Source organism: Patagioenas fasciata, chromosome 17 (assembly GCF_037038585.1).
Source record: "Patagioenas fasciata isolate bPatFas1 chromosome 17, bPatFas1.hap1, whole genome shotgun sequence".
NCBI lineage: Eukaryota > Metazoa > Chordata > Aves > Columbiformes > Columbidae > Patagioenas > Patagioenas fasciata.
In genome coordinates, this window is record NC_092536.1 from 12565653 (window position 1) to 12577845 (window position 12193).

Consider the following 12193-nt stretch of genomic DNA (forward strand, 5'->3'; position numbering starts at 1 on the left):
CTCAGAGTACCCATGGGTGGGGGGCTTTCGGTGCAGGGTGGCCCCTTGGACAAGACCAGTTTGGGGGAGGTCTGCTCCCCCTGCGTGGGGCCCGAGCACCCCCAACCCCCCCCAAGTGGGCCAGGCTTTGGCATATTAAATATTTAATTGGCAGGAAAGGCACCCACTGGGTCCATCAGGAATAATTAAGACACCTCCCCCACCTCTGCAGGCTGCCCAGCCCCCCCAGGCAGCACCATCCTCTGCCACATTTGGGGATCCACTGCAGAAGGGGGGGCTCCCACCCTTTCCCTCCCCGCTCACAGCCCCCACAGGGCACCACAAAATAGCAGGGGTTTGGGGAAAGGAGGGCTGGGAGCTGCATGGGAGCAGAGACCCCAACCCTTCCGCAGTAGGGGTGCAGGTGGGGGGGAACCCCCCAGGCACAGGCAGACGTCCCAGCACAGCCCCTGCTCACTGCAGGGGGGAGATCTTCAGGGGAATCATAATCCGTGACTCCATGGTCCGGATCAGCGGCACTGGAAAAGGAAACGAGAGAGAGGTGAGGGCAGGGGGTCCCCAGGGCAGGCAGGGGGGCTGAGGGCAGGCAGGGGGTCCAGACAGGGGCTGGGGGTCCACACTCACTCGTGTAGTACACGTTCTCGTCCCAGCCCCTCTTACTCCAGGCAGCATTCCTCGTCTCTGCCCGGGACTGCAGGTCCCTGTAGGCTGCGGGGAGGGGACAGGGCTGGCACCCAGAACCCCGCAGCCCCCAGGGTGGGTACCCAGGGGGTGACATGGGCTGGGGGGACTCACCCCAGAGGTGATGCACAACGTACAGCTCCCCGATCTGCGAGAAGAACCCGCCGACCGCCTCCTGGTTCTCCTGCCGGTACTTGATGGCGCGAGCCCTGGCACACAGCGCGAGAAATGCAGTGGGGGGAGCTGCCCAAGGGGCCTCCCCTGCTCCAGGGGGACCTTTCCCCACCTTGGCTCCCTCCATGCTGGGAAAGTTTTGGGCCTCTCATCATAAGAAGGACATTATGGTACTAGAGAAAGTGCAGAGGAGGTGACAGAACTGGTGAGGGGCTGGAGCACAAGTGTGACGGGAGCGGCTGAGGGAGCTGGGGGGTTCAGCTGGAGAACAGGAGCTGAGGGGGGACCTTCTGATCTCTGAACTGCCTGAAAGGAGCTTGGAGCCAGGGGGGTCGGGCTCTGCTCCCCAGGAACAAGCGCCAGGAGCAGAGGTGGATGTGGGGAACAATTTCTTCCCCAAAGGGCTGTTGGGCATTGGAACAGGCTGCCCAGGGCAGTGGTGGAGTCACCATCCTGAAGGTGTTTAAAAGGCACTTAGATGAGGTTCTCAGGGACATGGTTTAGTGCTAGAGTTGTGTTACGGTTGGACTCGATGATCCTGAGGGTCTCTTCCAACTGAAACAATTCTATGACTCTATGAAAACAGTCACTTACCAGTTGTTGCCCCATTCAATCATGGTCCCTGGCTGGAAATAGAGCAGAAGAAAAACAGAGTGAGCAGCCAGATTCCAACTGCTCCCTCCTGCTTGAGGTTCCCTCACCAAGGAGGCAGGAATTTGGGGGCTGCCCCCAAACACAACAGACAGGACCCCCACCCCAGGGGTATATGGACCCAAAGGGTACCCCAAGGTACGGGCTGACCCCTATAGCCGCTCACCTTCAGCTTGTATGTCCTGAGCTCGTAGATGTTGGGTCCCTGGCGGGGCAGGGGCTCGTTCCAGAAGCTGAACTCCAGGAGCAGCTGGTTCCTGCGGGACAGCAGCATCCGGCTCCTCTCCTTGCGGAACTCCAGGTACTCCTGGGGACAGCCCCAGATGGGGGTTTAGGGTCGGGGGATCAGGCAGAGGCGAGGGGCAGAGCTCGGGCAGCTCACCCCAACCTCAGCGGTACCTTGTTCTGTTTGAGCTTGTTCATGCAGTCCATGAGGGCCGGGTACCCACCCGAGAAGCGCCAGAGGTGCACTGCCAGGAGAGTTTGGGGCTGGGAAGGGGGGGCAGCACCCAAAATCTCACCCAGCAGCTCCCCCCGCGTGACAGCCAGCACGAGCTGAGGTCTTTGCCTGCCCGTCCTCACCTGCCTGGTCCTGCTCGCCATACCATGTGTTCCAGTTGCCCACCAGGTCGCAGGGGTAGTCGGCATCCGAGTGCAGCTTGGGCAGCACCTGCTCTCTGTGAGGGCACGGAGGGGCTATTAGAGGGGGGAGCAGCTACCCCAAAACACTTCCCATACCCCCATTTGCCTTCCCAGCCCAGGGCATGGATGGCTCTGCCCTAACCGCACCTGGAGCGGCCCTGTGCAGGGGTTTCATTTCACAGGGAGGGAAACTGAAGCAAGGAGCAGGGGCACAGACCCACACAGGGTCCTAAGAAGCAATGCTCAAGTCCCCCCATGCCCTGGCTCCAGAGCAGCACCCCAAAACCCCGCAGGGACACTGGGCAGCCCACACAACACGCAGCGGGGCTCACGTCAGGCTGTTGTAGGCGTCCAGGCACTCCGGCTTCACGTTGTGAACTGCAGGGAGAGGAGAGAGGGGCTGCCAGGGCAGGAGCCCCACACAGCAGGGTGCACCCTCTTCGTGCTCTCCCCCAGCCCCGTCCTCCCCACCAGGCCACTCACACTGGATCTTGTAGAGGTTGCTGGTCTCCTTCTTGGAGAGGAGGTTGGAATGGGCGTCCTTGCGGGGATCGACCTTGTGCACAAAGAGGGAGCGGAACCAGCTGCCCTCGGCATCCCGCGAGTACCCCCTGCAGGACAGCAGGTCAGCACGGGGGTCCCGCCAACACCCCCTCGCTGCAGAAAACACTGGCAGCTCTGCCCAGGGGGGCAAACGGGAACCAAACGCTGCTGGTTCCCATAGGCAGCCGCCTCCATCGTCCATCTCGGGGTGTCATTCAGTTCATCTTGGGGGGGCTGGAGCACAGCAGCCCCTAGCCCAGTTTTATAGACAGCATGCGTGGAAAGCAAAGGCCGCAGTTCCCCCCATCCCAGGCTGGAGAGGGGTGTGGTTTTTTACCCCACACCAGCCCCCCCATCTCCGAGGGATCCCCCCAGCCCCAGGGGCTGCTCCAGTCACCCTCTCCACGGTGGGGCAGACCCGCTGCCCCACAGCATCGGTCCAGCCCCGCCGGTGCCCTCCGGGAGGATGCTGGGGCCCGGAGCTGCAGGGCTCCGCCCGGGGAGGCTAGGGAGGGACATGGCCCTTCCGCCCCCTCCCTCACCCCAGGGCCCCGCTGCAGGCCGGACCTTTGTCCCTCCTGGTGAGGCATTAACAGCGGGGCCGCTGCCCGCCCGGCACCGCGCCAGAGCCCGGGGGCCGCCCGTGAGTCCGCTGGGGGGAATCGGGGAGGGGGGACGCGCGGGGAAGCGAGGCCTGGGGGTGAATTAGGGGCGTGGGCCGGGCGGGGGGTAGCCGAACCGGGGCTGCCCGAGGCCACCGGCCCCGCTCACCGCGCTCCGCCGGGGGTCCCGCCCCGCAGCCACCGCAGCGCCGCTCTCCCCCCGTTCCGCGCCACCGCCATCTTCCCCGCAGCGGGGCGGGGCCTGGTGGGGCGGGGGCGTGACCAACAAATCCCCGCCCCTCTGTTCGACCACGCCCTCCAGGGGCGTGGCGCCCCGCCCTTCTCTCAGAAGCTGGCCTGGAGAAGGGTGATTCTGATTGGCCGCCGCGCCCCGCGGCCGGCCACACCTTCTCGCTCCAAGCTCCGCCCACTCGCCCGCCACCAAAGCGAGGCCTCATTGGCTGGCGGCGGGGAGGCGGTGCCCGGGGAGGGCGGAGCCTCATCTAAGGCCTCGTATGCCAGTAGCCAATCAGAAAAGCCAGTTGCAGAAGTCAGTGTCTGATTGGTCGCGATGTCTTGCTCCGCCGCATCTGAAGAGGGCGGCTCGTCGGTCTGTGCTCCAGGGGGGCGGAGCTCCCGCGGGCTCCTCCCTATGGGGGGCGGAGTCAAGGTGGGGCGGAGTCAAGGTGGGGCGGAGTCAAGGTGGGGCGGAGTCAAGGTGGGGCGGAGTCAAGGTGGGGCGGAGTCAAGGTGGGGCGGAGTCAAGGTGGGGCGGAGTCAAGGTGGGGCGGAGTCAAGGATTCCCGCGGGCGGAGGCGCCCTGGGCCGGGACCCGGACCGGGACCAGGACCCACCTTCTGCGGTGGCACCGGCGCACACGGGGGGCTCCCCGCGGGTGTCCTCCATTCTGCAGGACTCCCGCTGGGCCGGGGCTTCCTCCTTGCCGGGGGGCAGTGGAGGGACCAGGGGACGGCGAGGAGGTGCTATGGGGGAGCCCCCCAGCTCCTCACGGGGTGGGCACAGGGAGCACCAGCCAGGAGGGTGGGCGGGCGATAGGGGCGAGAGGGGACCCGCACTGGGAGGTTCCAGGGGAGTCTGCAGGGAGAGAGACCCGGGGGAGCTGAGGGAGGCAGAAAAGAGCAGTTAAAGGGTTAAGTGTCCCTAGACCCTCCCCAAACTCTCTGTGATCCGTTCCCCCCCCCAAACCCCACAAACCCTCTCTGACCCCCCCAAAACTCCCAGTCACCTCTTGTCCCTGGGATCCCCCAGATTAACCCCTACCCCCCACTACCCATGTCACTTATACCCCCCAGGGACTCAGCCCCCCGTTGCTCCCCGTGGCCCCCAGTGGCTCAGTTGCCCCAGTGCCCCCCTCACCCGGACAGGGGAGACGCGCCCCGGCGCAGGGCACAGACCCAGGCGTTCAGCTCCTCGGGGGTCTCGGCCCCCAGACAGTACGTTCGCATCCCGGGGTGCTCAGCCTGGGGATGGGGGGGTCCATGGTGGAGCGGTCCCAGGCGTCCAGATCCTGTCCCCCTACCCACTCATCCACCCAGGGCACCCCCAGATCCGGGGAGCCCGGGGGCTGGGACTGACCGTGAAGAGGTATCGGGGGGTACGGGGGGCAGGGGGCAGGATGCGGATCTCGTAGCCAGGCAGGGGGAGACCCCCGCGCACTTGCTGCTCACTGCTGTCTGGGGGGCAGAGGGGTCTCAGTGGGGGAAGAACCCCTAGGAACCCCACTGGCACCCCAAGACCCTCAGCACCATTGGAGGGTTGTTGGGGACCCCCTCTGAGTCCCACTGGCTGCCCCCAAACCTCCCAGAGACCCCAAAACCTTTAGCCCTTTCCCCGCCCTGAGACCCCTTCAGCACCCCAGGGACCCCCAACCATCCCAGGACCCTCAATTCCCCCGGGGTTCCTGCACCCCAGGAACCCCCAACCCTCCACGGACCCCATATATCCCGGGATCCCTGACCTCTCAAGAGGCCACCAAGCCCCCTTTAGGGATCCCTGACCTGCCCCAAAGATCCCAAATACCCCAGGTACCCCACATCCTTCCGGGTTTCCTGACCCCTCCCAGGGACCCCCAACTGCCTCAGGGACCCCAGGTGACCCAAGTCCCTTCCAGCTGGTCCCAATGCCCCAGGGTGTCCTGCCACCCCTGGCCCCCTCACCCCGGTAGTAGTAGAGGCAGAGATCGACCAGCACAAACCAGCGGCGCTTCCAGAGCCGCAGCCCTGAGCTGTCCTGAGGGAGCAGGAAGGGGGCTGAGACACCCCCCTGCCCATCACCCCCCCAGACCCCTCTGCTTGCCCAAATCCCTCCAACCCCATAACCCCCCTGGCACGCCCTGCCAACCCAGACCCCCCCCAAACCCTGTAACAACCCTCAGGCCCCTGCACTGCCCCAGACCCCCCAACTCTGATCCCTCAAATCCATGACGCCCCCAACCCCATAACCCCACCACCCCAGACTCCCTCAAGAGTCTCTCCACCTCAGATCCCCCAAAACACATAAGCTCCTCAGGACCCCCAACACCCCAGACCCCCTCAAATCCCATAACCCTCCCAGCACCCCCACACTTCAGACCCCCCTCAACTCCACACTTCCCAGCACCCACCACCACCCCAGATGCCCTCAAACCCCTCAATCCCTCACCACCCCAGACCCCTCCCCGATCCCCCAAACCCCATACCCCCCCAACACCCCCAGCAGCCCAGACCCCCCTCCTCTGATCCCCCAAACCCCATAACCCTGTAACAGCACCTCCCACCTCAGGACACCCCCAAACCCCATGCACTCCCCTGGACCCCCACCCCAGCCCCTCGCGAGTCCCCCCAGCCTCACCTGCTTGTGCAGCCAGCCCCGTATGGCGGGGGGGGCGCGGGGGTCCCTGCGCAGCGCCTGCCCCCCCTTCCCGAAGGCGTGGACCCGCCGCACGGCCCGGCAGGGCTGGACAGGGGCTTGACCCAGAGCGGGGGCTCCGAGGAGGGCCCTCTCCGACCCGCCCGGGCTACCAGCCCCGGCTGGGGCGCCTGTGCCAGCCCCCCCTACCCCAATTCACCTGCACACTCCACGTTGCCCCCCGAGCTGCCCAAGCCTCCCCTGACGGGGCTCCCATGCCCCCCCGCCTTGTCTCTCATATCTCTCCATGGCCCCCATAACTCCCCAGGGCTCCTTTGCAATCCCCCCATGGGCCTTTGCTCCCCATGGCCCCCTTAGCTCTCTCTTGTCCCCCATGGTCCCTTTTGTCCTCCATAGCTCTCCATGGGCCCCCAGCCCCCCAACGAGCTTCCTTAGGTTCCCCATACCCCTCATAGCTCCCCATGAACCCCTCCCAGTTCCTTTAGCTCCCCCATAGCTCCCCAGGGCCCCCCCCAGCTCCCCTGGTAACCTTTGGGCCCCCCACGCCCCTACCTAGCTCCCCATACCCCCCAAGACCGTATGGCCCCCGTAGCTCCCCATGCCACACCCCCGGGCTTCTTTGGGCCCCTATATCTTCCCATGCCCCGCCCCTCCCAGTTCCTCCCCAGGTTCCCCCATATGTCCTCCCCTTCTTCCCACCCTCCTGTCCCCACCTGGGTGCCCGGGCCGTGGGTGCCCGCGGGGGTGGGGGCCCTGCGTGGGGGCTGGTCGCCGTCTGCCATGGGGGGGTCCTGCGGGGGCAGCGCGGAGGGAACCCGTCAATGTCCCCATTGTCCCCGCGGGGACAGAGGGCCCGTTCTTCTCGCTGCGGGGGTGCCCGGGCTGACGAAGTCGGCGGGGGCGGGGGCTGCTCCCCGGACGCCTGGGTCCCTCCGAGGAGCAGAGAGGGGGGCTGCTCTACTCACCTGCCAGCTGGGGGGGCCCGGGGGGGTTTCCTGCCTCCTGCTGGTCCCCAGTCCCCGCCTGGTCCTGCCGGGGTTCAGGTCCGTCCGCTTCCCCCGTTCTGGTCCCAGTTCCTGTTCCATTAGCCCATTAGCCCAGTCCCATCCCATTATTCCGGTGCTTGTCCTGGTCCTTGTCCCGTTACCCCCATGCTGGTCCCAGTCCTATTCTGCTACCCCCATGCTGGTCCTAGTCCCTGTTCCATGATCCCAGTGCTGGTCGCAGTCCCATTCTGGGAACTGGGATAACCCCATCCTAGGATAACCCCAGTCCCATCCCGTTATCCCTGAGCTGGTCTCAGTTCCCGTCCCATTAGCCCATTAGCCCAGTCCCATCCCATTATTCCGGTGCTTGTCCTGGTCCTTGTCCCGTTACCCCCATGCTGGTCCCAGTCCCATTTTGTTACCCCCATGCTGGTCCCAGTCCCTGTTCCATGATCCCAGTGCTGGTCGCAGTCCCATCCTGTTATCCCCACGCTGATCTGAGCCCCAGTTCTGTTCTTATCCTGGCGCATCCCAGTCTCCACCCCACTATCCCAGTCCCGCTCCGCATCCCCTGGTCCCAGTTCCACTGTCTGCTCCCAGTCCCATTATCTGTTCCCCGTCCCATCCCATTATCCAGCGCTAGTCCCTGTCCCAGTTCCAATCCCAGTCCCAGTTTCAATCCCAGTCCCATACTGCTAACCCAGAGCTGGTTCTGGCACCCTGGCCCCAGTCCTGTCCTATTATCCCAGTGCCGCTCGTGGTCCCGTTATCCCGGTACTGGTCCCAGTCCCGTCCCGTTGTCCCGGTGCCGGTCCCAGTTCTGTCCCGTTATCCCGGTACTTGTCCCAGACCCGTCCCGCTCTCCCCGCGCCGGTCCCGCCCCGTGTCCCCGCCCCGGGCGCTGGTCCCAGTCTCTGCCCCCACTCGCCGACCCGGTCATCACCCGCCCAGGGCGCGACGAGCCCGGACGCCTGGGTCCCCCCCTGGAACGCCGGGGTCTCCCTGGCCGGGCACCCCCCGCCCCCCGGGAGTGAACCGACCCCGGGTGGGGGAAGTACCGTGTCCCCGCGACACTCAGGGACAGCTCGTCCTGCGGGGTGGCCCAAGGCAGGGGTGCCACTCCGCGACACCGGGGACACCTCACGGGCACGGACACCCCGTCCCCTCAGCGCGGAGGGTCCCAGAGCGCCCTGGCACTGCTGGGTCTTAGTGCCCGGTCCCATCCCGCCCACCCCATCCCGCGCATGCGCCTGGCTCCCCGAGCACGTCACGGCGTCCTGTGCCGCCTGCTCTACCCGCCGCCAGGGGGCGTCACTGCCCCGCCCCGCTCCTTCCTTCCACCTCGCAGAGATATGGTCCCGCCTCACCACGCCCCCTTCCTTTGAGCGGCGTTCGCTTTCCCCAATCACAGCCTCTTTCGCGCCCTCTCCTCCCTCACAGGCCTCCCCGTTGGCTCCGGCACAGCGTAGCCCGCCTGGTGGAGGCGGGACCAGCGCGACGCGGGACCAATGGCGTGGCGGCGGGGGCGGGCGCAGCGCGGCGGGCCCGGGGCTCTCCCCGCCGCCATGGCGCTGCCGCCGCGCTGAGCCGCCTCTGCCGCCATGGCCGGGGCCATCGCGTCCCGCATGAGCTTCAGCTCGCTGAAGCGGAAACAGCCCAAGACGTTCACCGTGCGCATCGCCACCATGGACGCCGAGATGGAGTTCAGCTGCGAGGTGACGGTGGCGGCGGGACGGGGCTTCCCCGGGGTCGGCAGAGCGGCCGGGCCGTCAGAGAGACCGGGGTTCGAGGCCCGGGGGTGGCAGGGGCGGGCGCTAGGGGGTCCTAGCCCCCCGGACGGGAACACAGTCAGGGAGAGACCCTGGGGACTGCACGGGGGGCACAGCGGGCCTGTGCCATTCCACCTTTTTCTTGTTATAATTTGCTTTATTCTGGTTGTAATTCCCTTTATTCTGGTTATAATTCCACTTTATTGTGGTTATAATTCGCTTCATCGTGGTTATAATTCTGCTTTATTCTGCCTATAGTTCTTTATAACTCTGCTTTATTTCATATATCATTCCACTTCGTTTCGCTGCCACAGCAGCTGTCGCGAGGAGACTGGGGCTTGCGTGTCCCAGGTGTTGAATCCACGAGGGTCTGACCCAAAGCGCTCGACAAACAGAAAACAGCGGAGTTTTCAGGAGTTGCCGAGGCTGTTCCTGGGCCGTGTCCTGCTGCCCGCTCCCCTCGCGCCTGGTTTTGCTCCAAAACTTTCCTTTTTTGGACCCGTGGTAATTCTTAAACGCTCTCCCCGGGCGGTCGCTGTCAGGCCCTAGGGGTCTGGTTTGTTGTTGCTGCGTTTTCCGCCGATCTGGAAGGATGGGACACGCAAACACTGAGAGCCATCTCTGCACAGTTTAACTTTCTAATGTAATACTTCATATTTCCTTAATCTCCCCCAAAGCTTGATGGAATTCCAGTGCCCATAAGCCAAGGGGTGTTTGTCGGGAATTGTCTTGCTCTTGGAATGTGGTGTCAGCTCTGAAGAACTTTGTGCCTTTCCCAGGGAATCCAGATTGATTTTAGACAGTAGTCGTGCGAGCTTCCCCCTATCGCACTGCCAGGAGAGTTGAAGTGTCCTGGCTCCATTCTCGCATGTTTTTCCAGGGCTGCCAGTAATAACATATGATGAAAACTAAATAATTCTCTCTTTTTTTTTAATGGTGCAGCTGCTTGTTGTTTCATGTCAGGACTTGGGTGTTTGTGCAGCGATAAGGCAGCGCTCTCGGGTGGGATGTGACCCTGCAACTTGTCCATCTTCAGGTGACATTCCAGGAAGGTTGCTGCCAAAAGAGCTTGTGGCTGCAGGTAGAACTTCGCCAGCCCTTCTGCAAGCACAAGAAGGAGCTCGTGAGCCGCGTGTGTGGTCCTGCTTGGGTCTCCTGGGTCTCGTCAGACCTGGCGCGCGTGGGAATTCAGCTGGTGTCCTTCAGCGCGGAGCGAGGGGGATGGTTGGATGCAGGTGGACGATGGGGCTGTGTCATGCCATGCTCACCACAGGCGAGGTGTGTTTTATTCAAGCACAGGGCAGCCCAGCTTGAGGTGTGAGTTTTCTTCAGGGTTTATTCATGCAGCCCAGCTCCCTGGCTCGGTTTTTGGCCCTGTCTTTGTCTCACTGTGTGGCTCTGGGGCAGCTCCTTGCCTTGCTGGCTCTGCAGAACCACACCAAGCCCAATGCCTGGTGTTGTGGATGGATCAGACACACCCGCAGCCTTGAGTTGCTGGGGCTGAGGTGAGGGGTGGGCTTATGGGATCACAGAGTCATTTTGGTTGGAGAAGACTCTCGAGATCATCGAGTCCAACCATTCCCCCACCCCTGGCACTGCCCCATGTCCTGAGAACCTCATGTCCGTCTGTCCAGCCCTCCAGGGATGGTGACTCCAGCACTGCCCTGGGCAGCCTGTTCCAATGCCCCACAGCCCTTTGGGGAAGAAACTGGTCCCCACATCCAACCTCAACCTCCCCTGGCGCAACTTGAGGCCGTTTCCTCTGCTCCTGGCGCTTGTTCCTGGGGAGCAGAGCCCGGCCCCCCTGGCTCCAAGCTCCTTTCAGGCAGTTCAGAGATCAGAAGGTCTCCCCTCAGCTCCTGTTCTCCAGCTGAACCTCCCAGGTCCCTCAGCCGCTCCCATCAGACATGTTTGCTGTGTATCAACGTGTGCGTTTCTGCACTGGGTTTCTCTGGGTGGGAAGGAGCTCTGCTGACCGAGCAGAGGCTGCGCAGGTGAGAGCTCTGTGACACAAATGGCCCTTAGAGGGTCGGTGAGAGGAGGTGCAGTGGCAATCTTGCCATCATGCTGTTTGAGGGGCTCTCGAGATGTGTTTTTGCAGCCTGTTGCTTGCACACACAGGGAGCTGGTGACTTGCAGGAGGTCTCATCGGTGACCTGCTCCTGGGGACACACTGCTGCTTGGTGGTTTCTCCTGCCTGTGCTGTCCCTTCGCTTTCTGCCACCACCAGCACGTCTTGGCTTCACTGAGGGAACAAACTGGGGGTTCAGCAGTTCCTCTGTGAGGCTGGAAGTCCCAGGGTTGTACCTTGGTTGCTGGAACCTGCTCCCTGCTAGGCCTTCAAACTCCACGGAAAATTGCAGCGGAGGAAGGACGAGAACATTTTGCTGCCTAATAATCCCCACTGACCCCTCGGCTTCACCCCGAGTTTCCCACCCCGACGGCCTTGAGCGGTCCAGGGGGTGCGTGGGTGTTCTGGGGGTGCTACATGTGCTGGTTTTTAGCGTGGCTTAACCAGCGGCTTCCCGGACGGGCATCGATCGCATTGCTGATAAACACATCTGAGCGACAGCGCTTTGCTGTAGTGGTTTGTCCATGTGGGATTAATATAACTGATGTGTTTTAACTGTATTCCAGAGCTCTCGAGGCTCTGTGTTGTCACAGATTAGGCTGCCCAGCCCCGCCGTGCGGGACAGAGGTGACGTCCTCACCTCAAGTGGTGACAGTGGATATCTGAGACCCCAAGGCTGGAAATGGCAGAGGCCCTTGGGTGACGGTGGCAGTGAGGGGGTGACACTGTGCCCTGGTCCTTGAGGCGGGTGTGTGGGGCATCTGAGAGATCTGAACCCATAACCTGCGGTGACACGACGGCCGGCGCTGCACTGAAGGTCCCTCTTTGTCTGCCCCCGTGGCTGTGGTGACCTCGCTCTTCTGCATTCGTTTTCCAGCCTGCCCTGTAGAAATTCCCAGCTGTTTGTTTTAACAGATTAAACCTGCTTCGCATCTGGTTACTCTGCAAATGATGCCCCTAAATTGAACGTAAATCTACAATAATTCATAGAAATGAAATCTTAATCTTTCAAACGCAGCGATGAAGCTTAATAAGCACAGTTGGGTTTGCACTTTAAAGCCTCATAATTTGTTTAGGGAAATATTGAAGGCACAAAGCGAGTGTCTTCCTCTTTGTTAGCGCCATCGCGGCTGTTCAAGCCTGGTACCTAATTAATTGACAGCATCTTGAGGAAGGATGGACGTTTGCATAGCTCTTAAACTCCCC

The 12193-nt window shown here is 63.0% G+C and overlaps 3 protein-coding genes across 6 annotated transcripts in view; 1 reads left to right on the top strand and 2 right to left on the bottom strand.

The window, feature by feature from the left end:
- Nucleotides 1–126: 126 nt before the first annotated feature.
- Nucleotides 127–3599, bottom strand: NIPSNAP1 (nipsnap homolog 1). The gene is made up of 10 exons (XM_065851496.2): nt 3463–3599; nt 2632–2759; nt 2481–2526; nt 2089–2183; nt 1906–1976; nt 1673–1813; nt 1450–1481; nt 796–890; nt 625–708; nt 127–518 (listed from the first exon to the last, which is right to left on the bottom strand). Exons 1-10 carry the CDS (start codon nt 3531–3533, stop codon nt 454–456), a joined length of 828 nt encoding a protein of 275 aa, XP_065707568.1. The 5' UTR covers nt 3534–3599; the 3' UTR covers nt 127–453.
- Nucleotides 3600–3638: 39 nt separating this feature from the next.
- Nucleotides 3639–8750, bottom strand: LOC136108998 (uncharacterized). The gene is made up of 10 exons (XM_065851270.2): nt 8586–8750; nt 8206–8481; nt 7127–7237; nt 6875–6952; nt 6144–6248; nt 5471–5543; nt 4890–4987; nt 4671–4774; nt 4148–4413; nt 3639–3943 (listed from the first exon to the last, which is right to left on the bottom strand). The coding sequence occupies exons 1-10, from the start codon at nt 8748–8750 to the stop codon at nt 3639–3641; spliced, it is 1581 nt and encodes a 526-aa protein (XP_065707342.2).
- The window catches only part of NF2 (NF2, moesin-ezrin-radixin like (MERLIN) tumor suppressor), a 50400-nt gene continuing 46877 nt past the window's right edge, over nt 8671–12193 (top strand). For all 4 annotated transcript variants that reach the window (XM_065851358.2, XM_065851356.2, XM_065851359.2 and 1 more), the window contains exon 1: nt 8671–8862. In XM_065851358.2, the coding sequence (XP_065707430.1) occupies nt 8749–8862 (114 nt within the window). In that variant the 5' untranslated portion in view covers nt 8671–8748. The remainder of the gene's footprint in view (nt 8863–12193) is intronic.